The following is a 23355-nucleotide window of genomic DNA, read 5'->3' on the forward strand; positions in this document are numbered from 1 at the left end:
ATAATTATTCTACTTGAGATTAATGATATGTTTTTATTATGGATTAAAGATGCAAATTTTGTAAATAAAATTATCATTTTAGTCACCACTACCATAATATTACCATTTATGTACTATTTCATTTCTACACCCATCTCATTTATATCCATATATTAATTTATTACTCATAAATTTCCATTAAGTATTTATTTTTTCTCCATAACATTTATTCCATGAACAAAAGCCTTTTTATTTTTAGAATTTATTTTAAAATGAATTTTGGAATTTAAATATTTAAAAGTTTAAAGCATTTTTATGTAAATATATTACTAAGTTGGCTATAAGATGATTTGATGATATATAACCCTCTATAAAAAGACATTTTATTACAAAAATATTCATGCTGTTGCAATGATGATAAGAATTTAATAAAGCCATCTACAGATGAAAGAAATGAAAATTAACACATAATGAAGTACTAATGCCATTTTTGCCAGAGACGAGTTTTTATAAATAAAAAACTTAGACTATATATTCCAACAAATAATGTAATTAATTTGTATTGCAACATTGTATTAACTTTTCTATTTGTCACTATATAAGGAAGAAATGAATAATCTTACTTGCTCTCCACAAGCTGTTTACCACTAACTATAGATTCATATTTTTCCTGAAGCAAAAAGAAACTATGATTTATATGAAAATATTTACAGTTTTTAAAGCCTTTATCTACTTTTAATACATCTCATTTATCGTGTTGGTCTACTAAATTATTCAGTTGATATGAAAGTTTTTTTCTTCATTTTAAGTAGGCAGGCCAAAAGAAATTCATTAAGCTATGTTAAATAATAAAACTTTATTTCCATTTTAAAATGTCAAGAGCACTCTTAATGATTAGAATAACATACATGATTAGAATTAGATCATCAAACACGCATTTAATTAGTAAAGAAAACCCAACTTTTTCTTTTATTGTGTTCGCTTTAAAAAAAAGTAAAATAAAATAATGATCAAGTAATGAGTATTTTTAATAAAACTTTATTTAAAGTGTATAATACAGATAAAACTTCATTATTAACTTAAAAAAAATTTAATTTTTGATAAAATTAATTTTGCATTGAGGTTATTTAGGTCTGAATTTCTTTTGAACAGTTCACTTTGAGCCTTATAGTAGGGCACAGAAAATTTAAATCTAACAGAAAAGCACATCTTGGTTGTTTTTTCTTATCTTGGTTATAAGCCATTAATATTTTTAAATAATTTCTTCCTTCCTTCTTTCCCTTTCCATTTCAAAGAAATGTGAAACTAATGAACTGTGCAAATTTTTCTCAATTTACTTAAAAAGTTGTCGAGATATAGCGAAATACACAAAAAGTAGAATTAGCATTACGGGATCCAAACTTAGGATTGCTCTCCTGACAAAACTATGGTGACAATATTTTTCAAATAATTTGGGGGGTCAGAAATCCAAATCTATATTTAAAAAAATGGTATGTTTATTCAAGGTCATTTTTTAATCTGATTTCGTAACTTAAAATATCGTCTGCACTAGTTAATTAGCATATTTGAAGTCACTTTGTGAACCATTAAAATTGAGCATTAGGGTGTGAAGATCTTATCATTAGATCAAAAGTTATTCAGGGTGGTCTGTTTATTTTTTGTGCTCTTTACATGGATAAATACTAAAAAAAGAAAATATAATTTGATTAGTTTTATATATTTTAACCATTGTAAGCGTTTTTTTTAGAATTAAATTTATTGAAATGTTTACATCCTACACCATGGAATTGCCCAAATACTATATAATGAAATTTTTCATGAACATTAGAGTTTACTTAATTCTTGTAATTGAGTAATCTCTTTTAGCTTTTATTACATCATATACAAGAACTATTTTTACTGTGTGTTGTATAAAAAGTTATTGTACCTTTAAAGAAGACTTGGTCATTATAACGGCTGTTGCTGAAAAGTCAAACTAAAAAGAAAAGAAAATATTCACTCTTTCAGTTTAACAATATCAACTAACATCCAATTAGATTATTTTGTACTTATATACACACCATTAATTTTTAAAAAGTATTTAAAATTAAAAACATTTGAAATTGCTTTATATAAAAATTAAAAATTTTGTAAAAGAATCACTTTAAACTTTTAATCTATTTATTACATACTGTCATACTTGGAAATGAATTATTAATTCTCAGGTAGTGAAATTATTTCACTGTCTTAATTATTATTATTATTTCGCTGCCTCATAAGTGGATTTATTAATAGTATTAAGGAAAATTGAGTCAGTTTTGCCAATACATCAAAAAATGTATAAAACATATAAAATTTCCATGGTCATAGGTCAACTCTCAAATTTTTATACACCCCCAATATAGAGCAAAATAAACCAAATACTTAGATTTAATTATAAAAAAAATAGACATTAATTTTTGACCCCCCCCCCCAAAAAAAACAATTTAAATATGTATAATAAAAAATCATAAATAATAATTCAAGAGCAATTGAAAATGAAATTGTGTCTTTTTAAAATTTTATGACCAATACACCTATCTAAATGAAACAGCTTTTAAAAAGACAAAACAATAGAATTTTTATAACTATTTTCTAACCTTATGTTCAATAATAATTTAATACAAATTAAAATTCAATATCATCTTGAAAGTTATGATAATTTCATTCAACATCCATAGTAAGATAAGGAGTAATGATTGGAAATATTCTATCAAAATAAGAAATCTTTCTTTTAATGAACAATTTTTTAATACATTTTTGGAACTCAAGTGATATTATTTATGATAACTATTTTTGAAAAATAATGAAATTGTAATTCATTTTAAATGAAGAAATTGTGGTTAGTATTTTAGCGTTGTTATATCCCCTCCTCAAGTATACAAAATTTTTTTTTTTTATAAAGAGTATTTTCAGACAAGCAGATATGACATATTTGCATTTGATCTGTAGACTATTCTTTATACATAAGTTAATAACGAATGCTTTTTCTTAAACCTGAACTGCCCCAATCACAACTTATTTAAAAAGCCAGACATCAAAGTAACCTATAATAATTACAATTCTTTACATTCAAGTGAAACTATAAACTAAAAATCCTTCACTTCCTCAACCATAAAAGAATGAGATGATGTAAGATATTCACCTGTGGTCTTCCAGCTCTACCAATCATCTGCAATATTTGTGTGTCAGAGTATTCTTTGTAGCAACCACCTGCATACTGATTGGTTGATTTTATGATGACCAAGTGAGCAGGGAAATTCACTCCCATTGATAATGTACTCGTGGAAACTGCAATGAAAAAAAGATGTTTTTTTTTTTTAAAAAAAAAAGGGTTATTATTAACCCTCCAAGTGATGAGCTCTTGGGTAAAATTGTACCAAAATTTCCATGTTATGTGCTATTCTGCCACAAAATAGGATCAGAGAAACCGGATTTTTGATACAGGAAAGCTTGCTAATAGTTCAAAAAAGTCAGAACTAACACTCAGAGGTTTGAAATTGCTTACTAGGAAATACTATTTGATATACGATCTGCAGTGATTCATTAGACTTTAGAAATAATATGTCTTAAGACTCAGAACTTCCAAACTTCGGGACCCTTTTTTACTAAAAGTGGGCCCCTACATAATAAATGAAATTTCTTCTTCTTTATCCATCTATTATTATGCATAGTCCTGATAATTCTGTAGATTGAACAGACAAAACAAAGAGAGCAAAATACACCTAATAACCTTGTTCAGAGCAAAATACATCTAAATAGAAAAGATACAGAAGCACAAGATGATACAGAAAACTTACTTATTACTTGAATTTGGCACATCAAGAAAAATTCTTCAATTATTCTTCGGTCTGAAACACTCAAACCAGCATGGTGAAATCCTATTCCTTTTAAAATACAATCTGAAAAACATAAGAATTATTATTACAGGGTTACTCCTCCCTGTTTACTTTATTCACCTACCACTGGTTCAGAATCATATTTCTTTAAACAGTTGCATCAAAATTAAAAATGATTCAATTAACAGTTTTTAAATTTTTTTATTGTGTTACAATGTTTCACAGACTTAGCTTTCAATTCTATTAAGATAAAATTTTAAACTTTTAATTTTTCTCAGTTAACTTTATCAATAAACTTGTTTTAGAATATTTTTCAAATTAAATAATTGATTTTTAATTAATATAAAAATTATAAAATTTTATTAGCAAGGGCATATTTCAGTAAAAAGTTATATTAAGACAATAATGCTAAAAGGTATTTCTTAAACATTTGCCCCATAAAGATTAACACAAATTAAAATGCTTTAACCGCACAATTCCCTCATGTGCTTTATATGTCTGGGGACAACTACCACATAAATAAAAAATGGTACTTTTGGTTGTATCACAGTAGTAATAATAAAGATTCTATAAGACATTGAACAGTTAACACCTTGTAGAGTTGAGTTCCAATTTACTATTTTTGTACCGGTATGTCAGAATTCCTAGGAATGGTTACTATTGCTTTAGAATTTTTAATAGTTATTTTGTAATCCTTATTTTAATTACATACATTCATTTAACATAGTTTTGTATAAAATTTATAACAAAAGTAAATATAACTTTTTAAATAAAAAATAAGACTTATTTACCATTTATTAATTATAAAATGGTGATTAAATATTTTTTTTTATCTCAAAATGTATCATTATAATGTAATTATATAATTAGATATTATGCACTTATCATATAATATAATATATAAACATTCTTTTAAACATTCAATTAATTCAATATCTCTTTATAATAGGGTTTCCATTGCAATTTTCCATGAAAATAGAAGCTATTGTGCTGTGAAGAAGAAACATACCTCTGAGTTTAGTGTCATTGATGTTTCCCGCAGCTTCAATCAATTTCTGTTTATGCAAAGAGCTGAACACAAAACTGGTGGCCTTTGACAAAATTAAAGCAGTCTGCACAACACTTTTTCTTGTAGCACAAAACTATGAAAAGAAAAAAAAGTACAACTTAACATTAGCATAATTAAGGTAGCTATACTGTGTATAAAAATTGTAGTCCCCCCCTCTCTTTTGTGGCAAACAAGTTTTGAAAATGATTATGCAAATAGCCAACATATTCATAAAATCGCAATTAAGACATTCAAACATATGTGGGATGCAATAAATTTTTCTTAAAGAAAAGTAAGTTATTTAATCTAATAGAAGTTAATATAATTTGTTGCTTAAACTTATTCAAAGAAAAGTTTTAAAGTTCATAGAAATCTGTTTCTTTGGAAAACTAAAGAACGATAATGACTTTAAAACCGCCTTAAAAACGAAAATATTTTATTCTCGTGTATCATTGTTTGAGTTAAATATCTATAATAAAATGAAGTGTTTGTCTACCTGTCTGTACATGTATGTGTCTCTCTTATAACTTCAGAACCATTTGTCTTATCATCCTGAAATTTGGAGAGGTAAATTTTACCTTCGATTCTAAAATTCGTTCAAAATTTTCAATTAGTTTTGTTATGTAGAGCTGTCGAAAAATGGAATTTTTTCATTGGCTTGGAACTCACCATTGATAAATATGACACTACAAATGATTTTTCTTTTAGTAAATATTTTAAAGATAACATCAACGATATTTGCTAGCTAATAACTCTAATTAAAAAGGTAGTTTTATGCAAGTTTTTTAATATTTAATCATTTTTAAATCATTATGTCAGTTAAACTCAATGATTCACATGATCATTAAATACATTAAATCATTAAATTTGTATTTATAAAGTTATTTGAAACCCCATGCTTATTTAGTTTATAGTTAAGCATTAAAAAGAAGTTTAGATAAAACTAAATACTTTAAAACTAAGCATTTAAAAGCAGCATAAAAATGAAAAAATACTAAGTTATGCATTGAAAAGCAAAATTGACGAAGCACATAGTACTAATACAACACAATACTAATATGTAATCAGAGAAACGTAAATAATCGTCATACCTTTATTGATGCAAATGATGCTTGCTTAAATTTTTTACTTGGCAATAATTTAATTAAAAAAATATCTGTGTTAAAATATAAAACTAATAGAGAGATAGTACAAAATATTAGAGATAGGAAAAATATAAAAATATGCCATATTATTATTGATGATGCGGATGTTTAATTTTGGTAATAATTACTGATTGAAATTGAAAATAAGCTTTGTGAAAAGCAATATTATTGTAGAAAAGGTACTAATCCATTTAAGAACTGCATAAAAATGGCAAAACTATTATTGCCTCCAATGATGCTTAATTGATTTGGGTAATAATTACTGTGACTGAAACAAAAAAAAATTACACACTCTATATAAATTATATACTATAAAGCAAAATTAATAGAGAAATGGCACTAATTCGCTTAAGAAAAATGTAAAAAAAATCGCCATGCTATTATTGACACCAAAGATGCTTCATTAATTTTGGTAATAGGCACTACTTGTCATTGAACTGAGAAATAATAACTAAATTGAGCAAGCCTACTGTTACATTTCCTCATCTCTCTTCGTTCCAAACATCAGAGTGTCAACAGTCACGTGTTTCCTCCCATTTACAAATTTTGAGGGTGAAAGAAGGCCATTGTGTGACAACTCAGATGAGTTCTCTTTTCTGGTAGGTAATGGAAGGAAAAGTCAAAGCTTCAGAAGCATTAAGATTAGTGGAACAGTAAAATAATTGATCATTTTCAACATAACTTGGCCAGATTAAAAATTATCTTAGAATTCCAATTTTTTAATAGGTATAAACACTATGAAAATGTGTATTTTTACAAAAATAAGAAAATTTTAATTTTTGAATAGTTTTAAAAACGGTAAAAAATGTTCCTTGTGACCACCTATGGTTAATTTTTAGGCCTTAAAACTGGTTTGAAATTTTAAAATGTTTCCCATAATTAATACTAGCAAAACAAATGCTTATATTTATAATTGAAGTTAAAAACCAAAGTTTTTTCGATTTAACTTAAAAATATTAAAACTTACCATCTTTCCAAAACAGCAACATCTCTCTTAAAACAGTGCCATCTTTTAAAAATCACTCTAAATTATGTTATTTTAAATGACCAAATCAAAATTTGAACACGGTGAGACAAATAGTTCTCTAAAAATTAAAATGTGACTTATTTAAAAAATATTTATTGCTCAGGAACTATAGAACCAATTTCGTGCTCTAACTATTGGGGCCTTATTTTCTAGATATTGCTTTTGTCTTTCATATGTTGAGAATAAAAGAACTGAGTTTGACGATTATGAAAATCTATTGCTTATAGGTCTACACCTCAAACTAAAAATTTTCTTATCATCATTTGATATTTCAATTATTAGATAAAAAGTTATTCAGGTGTTTTCATTGTTTTGTAAAATTTACATATTTTGATTTTGTAATGTTTCATGAAGTAAGAACTGAAAGATTCTAACATTTCACTGAGCAACAAAAAATTCTTTACATAAAAAATGCATGGCTTAACAAACCAATCCTTAATATTTTGTCAAAAGTAAATAAAGCAAAAGAACAATATAAACATAATTTGTTTTATCAATTACAATCAGATGAGCGTTTAAATTCTATAGAGAATAATAGAATTTAAACGCTCATCTATTGCCCAACATTGTTGGGACTCTAATCATAATTTTGATTTTTCTTCTTCTAAAGTTATTCAAAATTGTTCTTCAATTTTTGATTTAGATTTTTATGAGTCCTATAATATTTTCAAAAATTCCAAACTGTTGGTCAATGACCTACGTTCCATCCAGCGTTCCTTATCTTTCTCCTGTTTGGAAATCGATGATCAAACCTAACTACCCCCCCCCCACTTTTTGTTCCTTGCTTCCCATTCGTCGTCACCCTTTCACCCTTCCCTCCTATTGGCCGTTGCTCTAACCCCCTTGTGACGTCACCTTTCTCTATTTATTTACCCTATTTTCTCTCATTTCTTTCTGGACCAGATTCTCTCTTGAGACTTCGAGGAGTAAGGTTGTGTTGTGACCGAGCTCCCTAGCTACAATGTCTACTATGCGCAGATTCGGACGTGGAGGTAAAAGGATGTTTAAGTTCGAGTTTCCTCCCGATTACAACTCAGACTCTGACTCGGATTACGATAGAAGGACTAAACAAGACGAACAAGTCGCAGAAATGAGTTACGTGGAATACGCAGATAAAACAGCCACACTAGAAACCATCGATAATCTGATCAGTGACGCTGAACGCCAAATTAAATTCTACGAATGGAGATTCAACAGAAACGGAAAAATTGTACACTACGACAATCATCGCAGATTGAGAATCATCAGAGACAGATACCGAGAGATCAAAGAGAAAGGATTATACAGGGAACCAACTAGGCCTGAGACTACAGCAAAGACCAGTATTACCGAAAAGACTGAAACTCCCCTGCAGTCCGAGACCTCTGAGACTCCGGTTGAACTCATGGATACTCAAATGCCTGATTTGGATACTACAACACCCAGTCCTGAACCGGAGACAACAACCCAGTACACCATCGAGATGGATACTACAGAGACTCCTGATCTCGCTGAGAAAAGGAAAAAGAAAAAGAAGAAAAAGATCAAAGCTGGCGTCAACTTGGCAACACAAGCAGATAAAGTTCCAGAGGGCGAACCCATCCACCCAAACCCAGATCCAGCTCCCGCCACCCAAGCGGATCCAGTACCGGCAGAGTGCGGGGAGACTGCCGTTCCGGCGGAACCCACTACTTCTACCACTACAGCAATGGAAATTACTCCAAACAAAAAGCTGAAGACCCTCATCCGAGGACAGACACGGATATATTTTCCATAGAAAAATACCTCATCGAATTTGGACTTAGGCCCGAGAAAATAGTTCAGATCAAAAGGAGGAGTGGTCAGGAGCTTAGGCCCCTCCCACTTTTCCTCGTCATACAGACTGACACGCCCACCAGCAGAAACATCTATAACATCATCTCAATGCTTGAGAAAAGTGTTAAAATCGAAAGATTCAGAGGTGGAAGATTTCAGATACAATGCTACAGGTGTCAGAAATATGGTCACACCCAGCGAAACTGACAAGCAACCAACCCTGCCTGCCTGAAATGCGCCGAACCCCACTACTCGTACTTATGTACGAAGCCAAGATCTTCCCCGGCGAAATGCATCAACTGTGATGGTGAGCACCCAGCCTGTTTTTCGGGCTGCGGTGCAAGACCCAGGAAAACCTCAAAAGGAAGAAGAGCCCCACCCAAGACACCCACCGACGCAGCCAACAGATTTCTGCTCCTCTTCAAGGAAATGAAAGAACTTCTACAAAACAAAGAGTTAGTTCAGCTGCTTAGATCACTCCTGCCAGCCCCGCAAAACTAATGGAGTTTTGCATCCTTAAAAGACTTAGACTGACATGACACCGCAGATTTTCTACTCTGCGATTACATCTACAAAACCTAAAACTTCTAGTAAATTATGACTTACTAGCTCATGACATCACAGATTCGATGAATCGGTGAGTGGCGCTTCGCGCCAATATACCGAGATTATTCCCATTCTTTCTTTTTTTTTTTCTCATTTCTTTCTGTTGCACTGATGAAGGTTGCCCTTTGAGCATCCGAAACAGCTGTCTGCTTTTAATTATATTTTTATGCCCTTTAACGTTGTCTACCTTAGTTTGTATTTTAGCACAAAAGTCGCCCACTTGTGTATTTATTACTTTAATGTTTAAAACAAACTAATTTTTTAAACACATAAGGTATTATTAATCCTCTAACTTTCTTTAATTCCTAAGGAGAACTCTGCAGTTATAAAATAAGTTTCAAATTAATATATAAACACACAAACTTATTAATAGAAATTTTATACTGAATAAAATGTAGAATAATCCAAAAAAGAAATATGATTTTCTAATGTAACATAGAATTTACTCATTGTACTCATCTACTCATTCAGTAGATGCATCTTTGATTGAATAGGAATGCTCATGGAAATAGCACATCATAAAATGTTAAAGAAGAAATTACCACTAAAGTTGGCTTTGCTTCAGAGTAAGTCTGAATAACGTTGTTCAACTTGTAGGACAGCATGAGATCAAAGCGGAACTCAGATTGAGTATCGCTGTACGGATAACCGACGACAACTTTTTTCAATTGCACAGGCCTCAGATCTTCGTGAAAGCTGAAAATATGTTTGTTCATATTTAAAAATTACATTTTCATTTTACTTAACATATTGTAGAAAATACATTTAACATGGTGTTTCATGCAATAAAAACATCTTTGCATAAAACACAATTTTAAATCTATATAGTTCATTACTCAGTGTAATATAAAAATATTGATAAAAAATAAACAAAATAATGTTTGGTATATTTTATGCTATTGTGCAGAGATTCTAAACAAAATTTTTTATAGGTGAAAAATATTTCAAGATACTTAAAGCTACTCAAGTGTTAGCACATTAACTTGCTTTATTACTCATCTACTTTCAAACAGAACTATCAATACTTCAAATATTAAAAAGAAATGAATTATATTTTACAAGAAAGTTAAAAATTTGCATAAGTGTGGCAGTTTATTACAGTGCATTTTCTCATGAAGTTGGTGTACTGCACATATTTCTAATAGATATGTAATAATTTGGAAATTTTTTTTTATCTGTTACATTTTTATTAACTCTTTCTTAATTCACTCTGTTTCAAAAATAATGCAAATTTAAAATATTGAACAAGTAATTATGCTGAGTTGTAGCAAAGAGATGTGTATTTGAGTAAGTAAATTTTCCTATCATAAGTAGAAGAAATCTTAATTTCCTATCATAAGTTAAAGAGATCTTAAAATCTTTTTATTTTTTTTATTTTTATAAAAACAGTAGAATTTAATTTGTTAAATAAGTCAAACTAGTCGTATTGCCTAATCTCAGAATAATTTTTTTTTTTTTTGGCAGGCTGATGTTTTTTGCTAGACAAACATACTTGAATTTGAGCAAGATAATCAAGAAATATTATTATAGAGAAACTTGGTGTCAGTATGAAAGTGTATCGGCATAAAGTGATTGTTTTATAGACACATTTCATTGAAATTATGTTAAAATGAAGTTTCAAAAGAGTAAAATTCCCAATCTCTTTTTGATGAATTATTTACTTTAAAAACAGCTGTGATGTATGCTTAAATACATTCTTCGTATATACTTTGAAAAAAAGTAGGACAGTGCTTGTTAATTTTTTTAAAAATAAATATTCTATTTTTAACATGTTTTTACATACTTAATTTTCTACTATCATTATAAGACAAGTCAACACTCATTCGAAGGCCATAAACAGTTTAAAAGCAATATTTATTATAATATCTCTTTCCAAGGGCGCCGGCAGCGGGGTGCAAGGGGGTGCACTTGCACCCCTCTGGCTTTTTTTTAAACAATTAAAGAGTATAAAAATTTTTTTATTAAAAATATTTTTATTCAAAAGCAAATAGTTAAGCAATTATTGATACACAACAATTAAGAATTGTTTAATCAAACAAGAATTGTAATAGTCTTGTTAGCTGTCCAAATCTGTTTATAACATTTTCAATGAATTCTGAGTGATCTTTGATTCTTTTCTTATGCATACTGAGCATGCACAAACTGTTTAATCTCTCGTGAGACATTGTAGTACCGATTCCATGTTTTCATGCGTCGCATTGTACTATAAGTGCATTCAATAGTGCACGTAGTAGCTTGAAGAGTTAGGCCAATTTTGATTGCCTCCGCTACAGCAGGATAAAACGGTGTGGCCTCAATATCTAAATCGATGTATTCGAGGGATTCATAAGAATTTTCTCTTTCCTTCACATTTGAGATCACGTAAATTCGTAATTTTTTTTAAATATCTTGTTAGCAATGAAGAAATAATAGGAACATCTCTGAAAGAATGGAGTCGTTCTCGACCGTCCAATAAGCGGGGGTCGCAAGAATGTGCCACCTAGTGGTGATGAAAGGCAAGGTATCTGTCTAGCATTTGGCAGTGTGAGATTTGCAAGAGAAAAATCTATTTCTAGCAAAACGATATTATGTCTGACCTTAAAAGAGGCATGATAAACGGAGCTCGCCTGGCTGGAGCGTCCGTGTCTAGAACAGCGAACCTTGTAGGTGTTTCAAGGACCACTGAATCAAGGACTCTGTCCGCATACACAAAGTTGGGTAAGGTGTCTTCGGTGAGGCACAACAGCGGCAGGAAGTCGAAGTTGTCAGACCGTGATAGACGGGTGTTGAAGAGGATAGTCACTCGAAAACGCAAGACAACACTACCGGTAATAACATCCGAGATGAATACCCACCTTCAGAACCCTGCATCCATGAAAACTATTCAACGGGAGTTGCATGCTGCTAACAATCATGGCAGAGTAGCTATTCCAAAGCTGTTAGTTTCAGCGCGGAATTCTTTGAAGAGACTACAGTGGTGCCAAGACCACCTACAATGTACACAACTGCAATGGGAACAAGTCATCTGGTCTGATGAATCCTCTTTTGCACTATTCCAGACCACCGGACGTGTGTCCGTGTGGCGAACGCCGGCAGAAGCATTTCATGTTGACTGCCTGGTTCCAACCGTGAAACATGGAGGTGGTTCAGTGATGGTGTGGGGCGCTATTTCTGCCCGTGGATAGGGGCCTCACGTTGTCTTGAGGGGGTGGTCAAAGAGGACCATTACCGAAGCATTCTTGCAGATCATCTTCACCATATGCTTCATACTCTCTTTCCGGGAGAGCTTCCTGTGTTCCAAGATGACAACGCCCCTGTTCACACGTCTCACTGTGTTCAAACATGGTTAAATGAGCATAATTATGAAGTGGACCATCTAACGTGGTGTCCTCAGTCCTCTGATCTCAATATCATTGAGTCTTTGTGCGTTTTTTTGGAGAAAAAAGTCCGTGCTCGGTTTCCTCCTCCACGCACACTCTCTCAACTCGAGACAGCCCTGCAAGAGAAATGGCTGCAAATTCCAATGAACTTTTGTTCAAGACCTTTATTTGTCAATCCCACGTCGAATGCAAGCTGTCATTCAGGCCAAACTCCTTATTAATAAAATATTTTCATTTTTTCACAGGTGTTCCTATTATTTTGTTCTATACCTGAATCTTGAAAAAAAATTAATAGATGAAAGTATATGTAATAACAAAAAAAAAAAAAAACGTAATAACAGAATGTTTAAAAAAAAAGAAAAATGGGGGGGGGTTTAGTTTGTTAGACGGTTGCACCCCCTTTTATATTATTCCGCCGGCGCCCTTGTCTCTTTCAGAAAAAAGTATTCTTTCTTTGCTTTTCAATTTGCAGCCCATATTCCTCTTACTTCAACCCATTGGTTATAATAGCCAATACATGAAATCATGTTTGCTATTCCATAGAACCAGTAATATCTAAACCCTAATAAGACCATCTAACCTGAACTGTTCATTCGGACACAGTTACTGAGAGCCGTGGTGACTCAGGGGATAGAGCGTTTGCCTCCCAATGAGGCATCACAGGTTCAAATCCCAGCTTGGACTGATTGATACGAATTTTACTGATGTAACCACAGTGATAAGGTAAAATATTGCTAAGTGCTGAGGTAAATATAGTGGTAGATAGATCATGGATGAGGTAAATATAGTGACAGATGGATCATGGATGAGGTAAATATAGTGGTAGATGGATCATAGATTTTTCTTGCCGTTAGGCTCACCGTGGGAGGCTATATTGAGGGTTGACTGAACAAATTTTAAACGTTTATCAACATTTGAAGCATAACTACCATCAACATTTATAATAATGATTTAATGATTTGTAAAAAACATTTTTACTGCACAATCTTTCTAAACAGATTTTTATATTTTTCTCATAGTTTTAATAAAGTATAAATAACATTTAGTTATACAATGAGCAGTACTCAAATTTAAAGTAAATGTATGAAAACATTACTTGTAATATTCTCCTTTTCTGTTGGGAAGACTCAACCATTCACAAACCTAAAGATGTGAAATAAGTTAACAAAGATCACACATAATTCACATGATTAATAAATTTGTACAAGTAAAAATCTTGAATATTTTTTTTTTTTTTTTTTTTAACAAACAAATATAACTTTATTGAGATCAAAAACACATAAATACAAAGAATATATATTCGTCGTCAAGAGGAAAATCCTGTCCAGGCGACAAAGAAAAGTAATACAATAAATTTAAAATAGAAATTTAAAAGAAAAAAAAAAAAAAAAAAAAAAAAAGAAGAAAGAAAGGAAAAAAAAAAGGGGGTATTACAATCATAAATTATTTTGCTCATCATAAGACGTCATATATTGTTGAACACTGTAATAATAGAAAACAAAAAAAAATGCATGAAACTGTATATAAAAAAAATAAATAAATAAATAAAAAAAAAATAACAAAGGTAACATAAGAAATTCATTTGGATTGGCACAAGACTGGTATAAAAAATCAAATGCTTCCTTTAAAGTGAAAAATAGAGATCTAAATCGTCAATGTTCATCACAAATTGAAATAAAGCACGCTTAAAAGAAGAATATATTTTGATGTTTTGCAACTGAAATGGTAATTTATTATATAATTTAGGTGCTAAGTAAAAAAACTGTTTTCGTGAAATTTCTTTTGTAAAGAAGGGAATCTCATACATTTCAGTTGGTCTCCTTTCAGACACATTAGTTTTTAATTTGCATATTAATTTATTGTTGTGTAAATAGAGTAAAATACGAAAAAATACATTATGGCGAAATGGTAATAGGTTAATTCTTGTATATATATTGGTAGTAGTTACACTTGAATTATTTATATTTAGAGAATTAATAATCTTGAAGCATTTATTCTGAACTGAGATTAAGGGAAGTAAATTAGTTTTATATTCATCGCCATATATTATCGCACCATAATTAATTAAAGAATAAAACCAGGAGTAATAGAGTGCTTTCACAAAATTAAAATGAATTTTATTCTTAAGGTGATAAAATTTAACTAAAACGAAACGCAATTTTTTAACTAAATTGTTAATATGTGTTTTCCATTTTAAATTAGAATCGATATATAGTCCTAAATATTTGATATTATTTACAGATTGTAGAATATAGCATTGACAATTTTCATTAGTACTTTTGCAGGAGAGAGAGTGAAATTTTAAATTTAAGTTAAATTCTGATTTTCTTAAACTGAAATAAATATATTTAGTTTTATTTAGATTTAAATTTAAGTCATTTATTGTAAACCATTTTGAAATTATGCGTAAATCAGATTCAATTTGAAAAATTAGTTGATTTAAATCAGTGCAAGAATACAAAATTACGGAATCATCAGCATACGTTATTATCTTACCAAAAAGTTTGAGTTGACAAAAGTCATTGATGAATATAATAAACAATAAGGGTCCTAGAATAGATCCTTGAGGAACACCACGGTTTGAAAAAATATAATTACTAAAATTACCTCGGATTTTAACTCTATGTTCTCTGTTTGAAAGATATGAAACAAACCAATTTAACATAATTCCTCTGAAACCAGCAAATTCTAATTTTTTAATTAAAAGATTGTGATTGACATTATCGAAAGCTTTTGATATATCAAGAAATATAGCTACTGTTATCTTATTTTCAGCAATACTATTATGAATAAATTTTGAAAATTCCAAAAGAGCTTTTTCTGTACTTTTGCCTTTAATAAATCCATGTTGATTAACAGAGAAAAAATTTGTATGTTTTAAATAATTGTACATTTTATCAGCTAGAGCTTTTTCAATGATTTTGGAAAAAACAGGTAATATTGAAATTGGTCTATAGTTTGATAGGCAATTTTTATCGCCGGTTTTAAAAATAGGAGTTATGGTTGCTCTTTTTAAAGAAGTTGGAAATATGGATGACTTGATTGAGGTATTGATGAAATTAGTTATAAAATTTATATTATTGAGAGCAAATAGTTTAATTAATTTTACATTAATACCGTCATAGTCAAAGGAGTTTTTATTAGAAAGAGAATTTATTAAGTGAAGTACTTCACAATCATTCAATTCTAGGAAAACAAACGAGGTTAAACTTGGTGAAATATATATTTGCAAACTGTTTAAATTTGGGTTTGAGGTACTGTTGACATTTGCAAATGATTTATTGAATTGATCAGAAGATTCATAGTCGTTTAAAATATCAGGTAAAGTAAGTGATTTGCTCTGATTACCAATAATACCATTTACAAGATCCCATTTTTGTTTATTTGAATCACAATTTAAAAATTTGAATTTGAAATATTCTGATTTTGCTGTTTTAATTAAGTTCTTAAGCTCAGAAACTATAGTGTTGTATGCTGTTTTGTAAATAATATCCCATGGATATTTTCTAGTTTTTTTGAATAGTTTTTCCTTTCTTCGAATTAAAATCAAGATATTATTAGTCATCCAGTTATTTTTGGCTTTTTTGTTTGATTTATGCTTATATTTAAAATTATTTTTTAAATTATTGAGTTTGAAAACAAAACTTCGATATTGTTGATCAAGAGAATCTTGAGGATTGTAATTAAATATGTAATTTGAGAGATAACTATTGAGCTTATTATAGTTGATTGAAATTTTATTTTCAGCTTCCTTAATTTTATTTACCTCATCGTAATGAACACTGCAAAAGGTTGGATAGTGATCGCTTATGTCATTTATGAATATTCCGGATTTGATTGAAAATTTATTTGTTTTTACGAAGACATGATCAATGCAAGTTGATGAGGAATTTACTCTAGTTGGTTTGTCTATGTAATTTTGAAATCCAAATTGGCATAATAAATTAATATATTCATGAGTAATAAAATCATCACTTAGAATATCAATATTTATATCACCCATCAGTATTATATTAGGATATTTAAGCTCAGAGATTATTACTTTAAGTTCAGTATTAAAAAAATCAACAGTAAAATCATGAGATCTATATAAAGATAGAAATAATAAATCTAAAGATTTGCAATAAAGTAATATAGATTCTGCGGAAACAAAATGTATAGCTAACTCTGAAATATCAAGACATTTTTTAATAAAAACACAAACACCTCCAGAGCGATTATTATTTCTGCAATTAAAGAATGAATTATAACCGTCTATTGAGTAAAAATTAGTTTCATTTTGGTAAATCCAAATTTCCGACATAATTATGACACTTATATTTTCAATCATGCTAGAAATATGTGAAATAAAATTATCAAAGTTGGCTCTTAAACTTCTAATATTTATATGTAAAATATTAATGTTTAACTTACAGGTTGAGGTAATAAAAAACTTTAAATCGTCCAAATTTTCAATTTTTAGGCAGTCCGGCACAGATAAAAATGTTTCTTCAGTTGGATGGAGTATTAAGGTCTTGAGATGATTTCACACGTATTATTTTGGACGATTCATCTTTTCTCAGGAATATTTTACCATCACGAACCCAACAAAACTTGAATCCCTTTTCAGATTTAGCCTTACGTGAAAGATAAAATAGATGCTTCAGTTCGGGAGTCAAATGTTCATTGAAGTAAACAGGCATTTCAGTGAATCTGGAGTTGACTTCGCAGGTTGAAAGTTTACGATTTCTCAGTTTCTTTAAGAGCTCATCACGTACAGATTTGGATTTAACTTGAACGATGATGGGTTTGGGTTTATCTTTATTAAAGCTGGGGACTCTGTGAGCGGTGATCAGATTTTCGGATATATTAGTATTCGCAACATTATCAATCTGGGATATTACTTGTTGTATGTCTTCATTTTCACATTCGGGTAAGTTACTTATTTCAAAGTTGGATCTTCGGGAATATTGCTTGAGTTCAATAACTGCTTCTTTTAGTTCATTCAGTTCCTTCTTTATTTCTGCGCTTTCTCTAGTTAGCTGATCATTTTTTGCTTGTAAAGTTTTGTTTACGTTCTGTAGCTCTGTGATAGAATTTTTCAACTCTTGAATTACTTCACTGTTGAATTCAATTGAACGGGTTAAGTCATTGAATTTGTTAGTTATTAACTCTTTTAGGTCTTTATTTTGCTGTAAGATATCCTCGAGAATGTCTGGGCTAGTTGCACTTTTTATTTTCGTTGGATTTTCCTGTGATTTTGAACATTGTGCGCAGGTCCACTTTTGTTTTTTATCAACAGTAAGTCTTCTAAAAGCTCTTTCAGCGAAACCACCACAATGAAAATGAAAAACAGAATTGCATTCACCTTTGCATGTTAATCCATCTGAGTCTTCCAGAATTGGTTCGGTACATGCTTTACACAAAATTTTTGACGAAGACATTGTTTGAAGCAATATTTATGTATAGAAAGCTTGCTTACTAAAACATTAAATTGATATTTTCAAATTTTTATAATTATAAGTGAAATTAGACTTAAAACAATGGGTAAAATCAAAATATTCAAGGAGCGAGAAAAAGCGTATGCAACAGAGGCTACCAGCTGTTGCCAAAAAAGGTTTTTTGGCAACAGCTGGTAGCCTCTGTTGCATACGCTAGGAACATTCTAGGAACATTCTGGAATATATGAAAGGATTCAAACAAAGGAATATTGTTTGAATTCTTTCATATATTCCAGAATGTTTTCTTTCTTTGAAATCCTCTTCGAACATTTTAATGAATTAAAAGGATATATAACTTTTTCTTTTATTATTTTACCACATGGAGTGATTACTGCACATTCAAATCTACCAAAAAAAAAGGAGGAAAAAACATTCAACTCTAAAATTGCACGCAGCTTAAAAATGTTCCACAATTAGCATATATTTGAAGTGTATTTAACCTAATTACTCATATAAGAAAGACTTACTTTCCTTTGTTACAAAAATGTTGAAACTTTAAAGCAAATAATTTTAAATACTCTTGTTTGAAAAAAAATTAAATTACATTTTAAGTTCTTTTCTCTCTTACAATAAAGATACTAATTATTTTTTATCACACTACATGCAATCTAAGATGGCCAATGCGGGTGCTAACGCCTCCAGTGAGAAAGGGAAGACTTTTAGAAAGGCGCTAGCAAGATTACAATTTTTTTTTAGAATATGAAGTATTTTATGATCAAAAACAAACTATAAATGGTATAAGTATACATAAAAACTTATAAAATGACTGGTTTGGCATTGAAAATTTATTTATCTTTCTAACTCAGTATAATGTATAATAATTTTAGTATTATTAGTTTTTGAAACTGTTTATCTTTAAAATAAAAATGCTTTTAACGATGATAAGTGTAATACCCACTTTAAGTTTGTATGAATGCCATGAATTTGAATTTGTGCCCCTACAGATATCCAAAATTTCACCTAAAAAAGCTGCTTTAACTTAAATAAGTATGTCGTAAAGTCAGAAATTTATTATTTGAGAACTTCAGAGTACATATATTTTTCTCTTATTTTTAAATCGTATATAGAAATTTTGATTATATTATTAAGTTAATTTATTTGCATAATTTATGGGCTTTTTATAAATTCAAAATGTTACGATATAATTAACTTTGGATATCCTATTGTTAAATTTTAAAATATAGCTACCTTTTTAGATTTTGAAATATAATTCACTCTGTATTAGCAATGCTAAAAAACACAGATGATAGATGGCAAGTTGATCTGATATAAGATAGGTTTTTCGAACGAAGTTTTAAAAAAATATATTTATTTGAGTATTAAATTCAAACTGTAAAGTTACTTGTTGAATTTATACTTATGCAAGAAAATAACATTTTATACAGGGGTTATTTTTATCAAAATTAGTATAAAATATGTTTCTAACACAGATAGATTGGTCATTAGATATATATTCAGTAACATAAATTAGTGATTATAAAAAACGCATCATATTAAAAATATAAAAAGACATAGGAGAATTTTTTTAAACAATACTTATTTATGAATGTTTTTTTTTTTTTTTTTTTTTAAAAAAATAAGGGGGCATTAATAATTTTTTTGACTAGCAAAGTGGATTATGATCCAAAATAGATTGGGAATCTATGATCCGAAAATATTTAGGTACATATTTGTATTGCAGAATTTATTTTGAATACAATATTTTAAAACCCTTTTCATTATAAAAGAGACACAGTGATTACAACTTACATCCTCTGCATTCGGGAGGGTAGCAGATACAGCAATAAATCTAAGATTAGGTTCTGCTTTTGCCTTCTCTGAAGATTCCCTCATCAGAAGTGTTTGAATTGCTTTCATGCGGCTTAGAGCTGCTTCCAAAGTGGCACCTCTCTCTTCTTCATTCAGTAAATGAACCTACAACAACACTTGTTATTAGTTCATTAATAAAACTATCTAGTGAATTTGCAACTGATATAAGAAAACAAATGGTTTAAAACTTTTTTGTAGGGAAAATGAAATGAATGAAAAGATCTATTTTAAATCTTTTTTAAAGCACATTTCAAAGTAATAGGCAAAAAATGGCTGACGTAAGATAAGTTAAATTAAATAATGTTTCAGAGGAAGAAATTTTAAGAAACCATAAACATTACAAAGCATAAACATATTACTGTCATACATTAATTGTTGCATAATTAAGAAATTTTATACATTTATGAGAAGAAACAGGATTAAGTCAGTAAAGAAGTGACTAGAGTAAAGCCTAATATTTAAATCTAACAATAATAGCTATCAACTCACATTTATTGAGAATATTGCTAGTTAAATTATTATCCTTCTTTATCTGAAAAATGACAACAATTTTTCACTCTTATACTATTTCTTTCAGCACAAAAATAATTGATCTACTTACTATGAGTCTTTTTGCATTTACATAGTACTTAAAATTAAGTTTTTTATAGTACGAATAGGAAACCCACTTACACTTTGTAGTGCATCAAATACACAAAAAATTGTAGAAAGGATATTCTCCAAAGCAAAAATAAATTTATGTTGAATGATTAATTATGCAGAGAGCAGATTTATGCCGGAAAAATTTAACCAAAATATAATGGAAAAAAAACACTATAATTCCTTTTCCTTTATTTATAGCAGAAGGTGATAAAATAATTCCGAGTATTAAATAACATTGCTGTTTTTGCTTGATATAAAGTCTAATCAATCTAATTAAAAACTCCGATTTCAGATATAACTCTTTTTATGTTTTGAAATCAGTTCTATCAATAAGTGAAGCTTTACAAATGCACATATTAATAGGAGATAAAAAGGTAGCGATTTTATTGATTGCCTAAAAGATACATTTTTTGTCACACATCATTTTTTATCTTTTTCATCATGGAGACTTTCATTCACCTCCTTTTCCTATGTTCTGTTTTAACTTTTGAAACGTCATCAGAAGAGAAAATTTATTTTATTTAATTCACATAAATTTTTAATTTTTGAAGATTCAGAATGTTTTATAAATGATAATTGCTCATTTTTAAATTCTTTTACATTTGCAAGTCTAGGGTCTTAAGGATCCGTAGTTTCCAATGTCTAGCTGGAATTACTGACAAGCGAGTTACAATAAATTAATATTGAGAAAATCAGCTTTTATCAAGTAGGAAAATTAATACAAGTTTTAAGTTAGTAAAATGTTTTTTGATTTTTCAAACTTTCTTTAAAAAAATTAAAAAATCTAATTAACTTGATTAAAATAAAAATTTTTAAAATTAAAGAATTTTTTTTAAAAATTTTTAAAGATGAACTTTTAATTTATAATTAGCTATATTTAATAAACTAAATTATAATTGAAATATTAAAAATCAAATCATAACACAACATATGAAACTATGTTACAACATTAAAAGTTGCAACATACTATTACATTATACATGCAAATGTATACATACATACCTCATCAATTAGCAGAAGTTTAACAGTTTGAACTAGGTTTCTGTTATTTTTCCAAACTCTAGTAACACTATCCCATTTTTCCTGAGTAATATAGATCATTATAAATGGATTTAGTGAATTGTATTTATTCTTAAAATAGATACATAAGAGTTGTAAAGAAGAAGGTAGTTAGGTCTCAATTTTGAATTGAAATATTTTTCAATAGCAGGGGTGTAGCTATCATTGGTATAAACGAGGCAGTGCCCCATTGCCAAAGATACAAAAGTTAACAAAACATTATACTTATAAAAATTATTTTTTTGTATTATTTACATTTTTCAAAATTTATTTAGAAAAACTTTCATTTTTATCATTAATTTTTTAAACATAAAAAGGCAGGAGAAAAGCATAGAGACAAGCATTTAATAATTGTACATAATCAAATTAGAGGATAATCACACTTATAGAATAGGAGTCTAAGACCTTTCCTAAGAAAGCCACTAATTTTGTCAATAGTGTGAGAGTTCAGAAGCATACACCCTAACATCCTTAATTTTTTACAAAATGGTATTGCTAATTGTTTCCTATAAATTTTTAAGCCCTGCTACAAGCTAGTTTTAGAAAAGGTCTGATAGACTGAATAAAAGTCTTGAAGATAAAGTAAAACATTTGCTGGTAGGTATTATGTTACAAGTCAACTAATGGTTCACAAATATACCAAGGACAGACTAAAGATAATGTATGATATGAATTACAAAACTTTTATATAATAGAACAATTTTTAAAAAATACAAAAAACAAAATTTTTTTTTTTTTTTTTTGTGACTGATAAATATTTCCAATTATGCATTAAGAACAAGTTTAACTGATAATCCTAGCACTAAACTCGTAGTTTAGTTTTATTTTTCATTAGTGCATTTTGTGCTTGATCACGTTTCTCTGATTCCCTATAGTTTTGTTAGTCTTTTTATGTTAGAACTCTTCAGAAAAAAAGAAGCAAGGCCTAAAATGTTTTTAAAAATAAAACACAAATAAAAAGTAAAATTTATTTCTTCAATTAAAACTATTTAAATGTAAAATAAAAAAAAAAACATTTTTTATGGTTAAAAATCTAGCAGATTTCTAATTAATACTTAATCTACTTTATATTTCTTACATTTCCAGAAAGAGTGGCTAAAGATCTTTTCAAGTTGAAATTGATTTATTCATAGTTGGAATTAACCCTTAGTAGCCAAGAAATTTATAGTGACTTGGCACAGCTTTCAATTGAGACAGCAAGCAAGGAAATTTCTAAACCTAAACCTAATTGGCATATTTGCAGTTATTAAATTGAGAAAGAAATCTTTCAAGTGATTATTGTGCTATATGTATATCTTATACTGCATTTTTTTCCCTTTAATATTCCTATAACCAAAAATATTGTTAATTTAACTATTTAAAATGGTCTTGTTATCTTTTACATCTATGTTTTTATCAATTCTTGGCTATTGGGCTCTATATATAATATGTTCAAGTATAGTAATTTTTATGAATATTCTTGCAACAAAAACTACCTAGTATTAATTTAAAGTGGCTGCATTATAGAACCTCAGGGCCTGCAAGACAGCTACGCCACTGTTCATCAGCAA

General features: G+C 29.2%; 1 protein-coding gene across 3 annotated transcripts in view; it reads right to left on the reverse strand.

The window, feature by feature from the left end:
• LOC107444333 (putative ATP-dependent DNA helicase HFM1) overlaps positions 1–23355 on the reverse strand; it is a 74612-nt gene that overhangs the window by 43528 nt on the left and 7729 nt on the right. For 2 of the 3 annotated variants that reach the window (XM_087159054.1, XM_087159053.1), the window contains 9 exons: positions 21749–21829; positions 20045–20209; positions 13912–13958; positions 9999–10152; positions 4846–4978; positions 3798–3899; positions 3143–3288; positions 1907–1954; positions 603–649 (listed from right to left, as the gene is read on the reverse strand). In XM_087159054.1, coding sequence (XP_087015180.1) covers positions 603–649; positions 1907–1954; positions 3143–3288; positions 3798–3899; positions 4846–4978; positions 9999–10152; positions 13912–13958; positions 20045–20209; positions 21749–21829 — 923 coding nt within the window. The remainder of the gene's footprint in view (positions 1–602; positions 650–1906; positions 1955–3142; positions 3289–3797; positions 3900–4845; positions 4979–9998; positions 10153–13911; positions 13959–20044; positions 20210–21748; positions 21830–23355) is intronic. The other variant, XM_087159055.1, reaches the window with a different exon arrangement.

Source organism: Parasteatoda tepidariorum, chromosome 3 (genome assembly GCF_982258835.1).
Source record: "Parasteatoda tepidariorum strain Cologne lab strain chromosome 3, Ptep-v5.0, whole genome shotgun sequence".
NCBI classification, from domain to species: domain Eukaryota; kingdom Metazoa; phylum Arthropoda; class Arachnida; order Araneae; family Theridiidae; genus Parasteatoda; species Parasteatoda tepidariorum.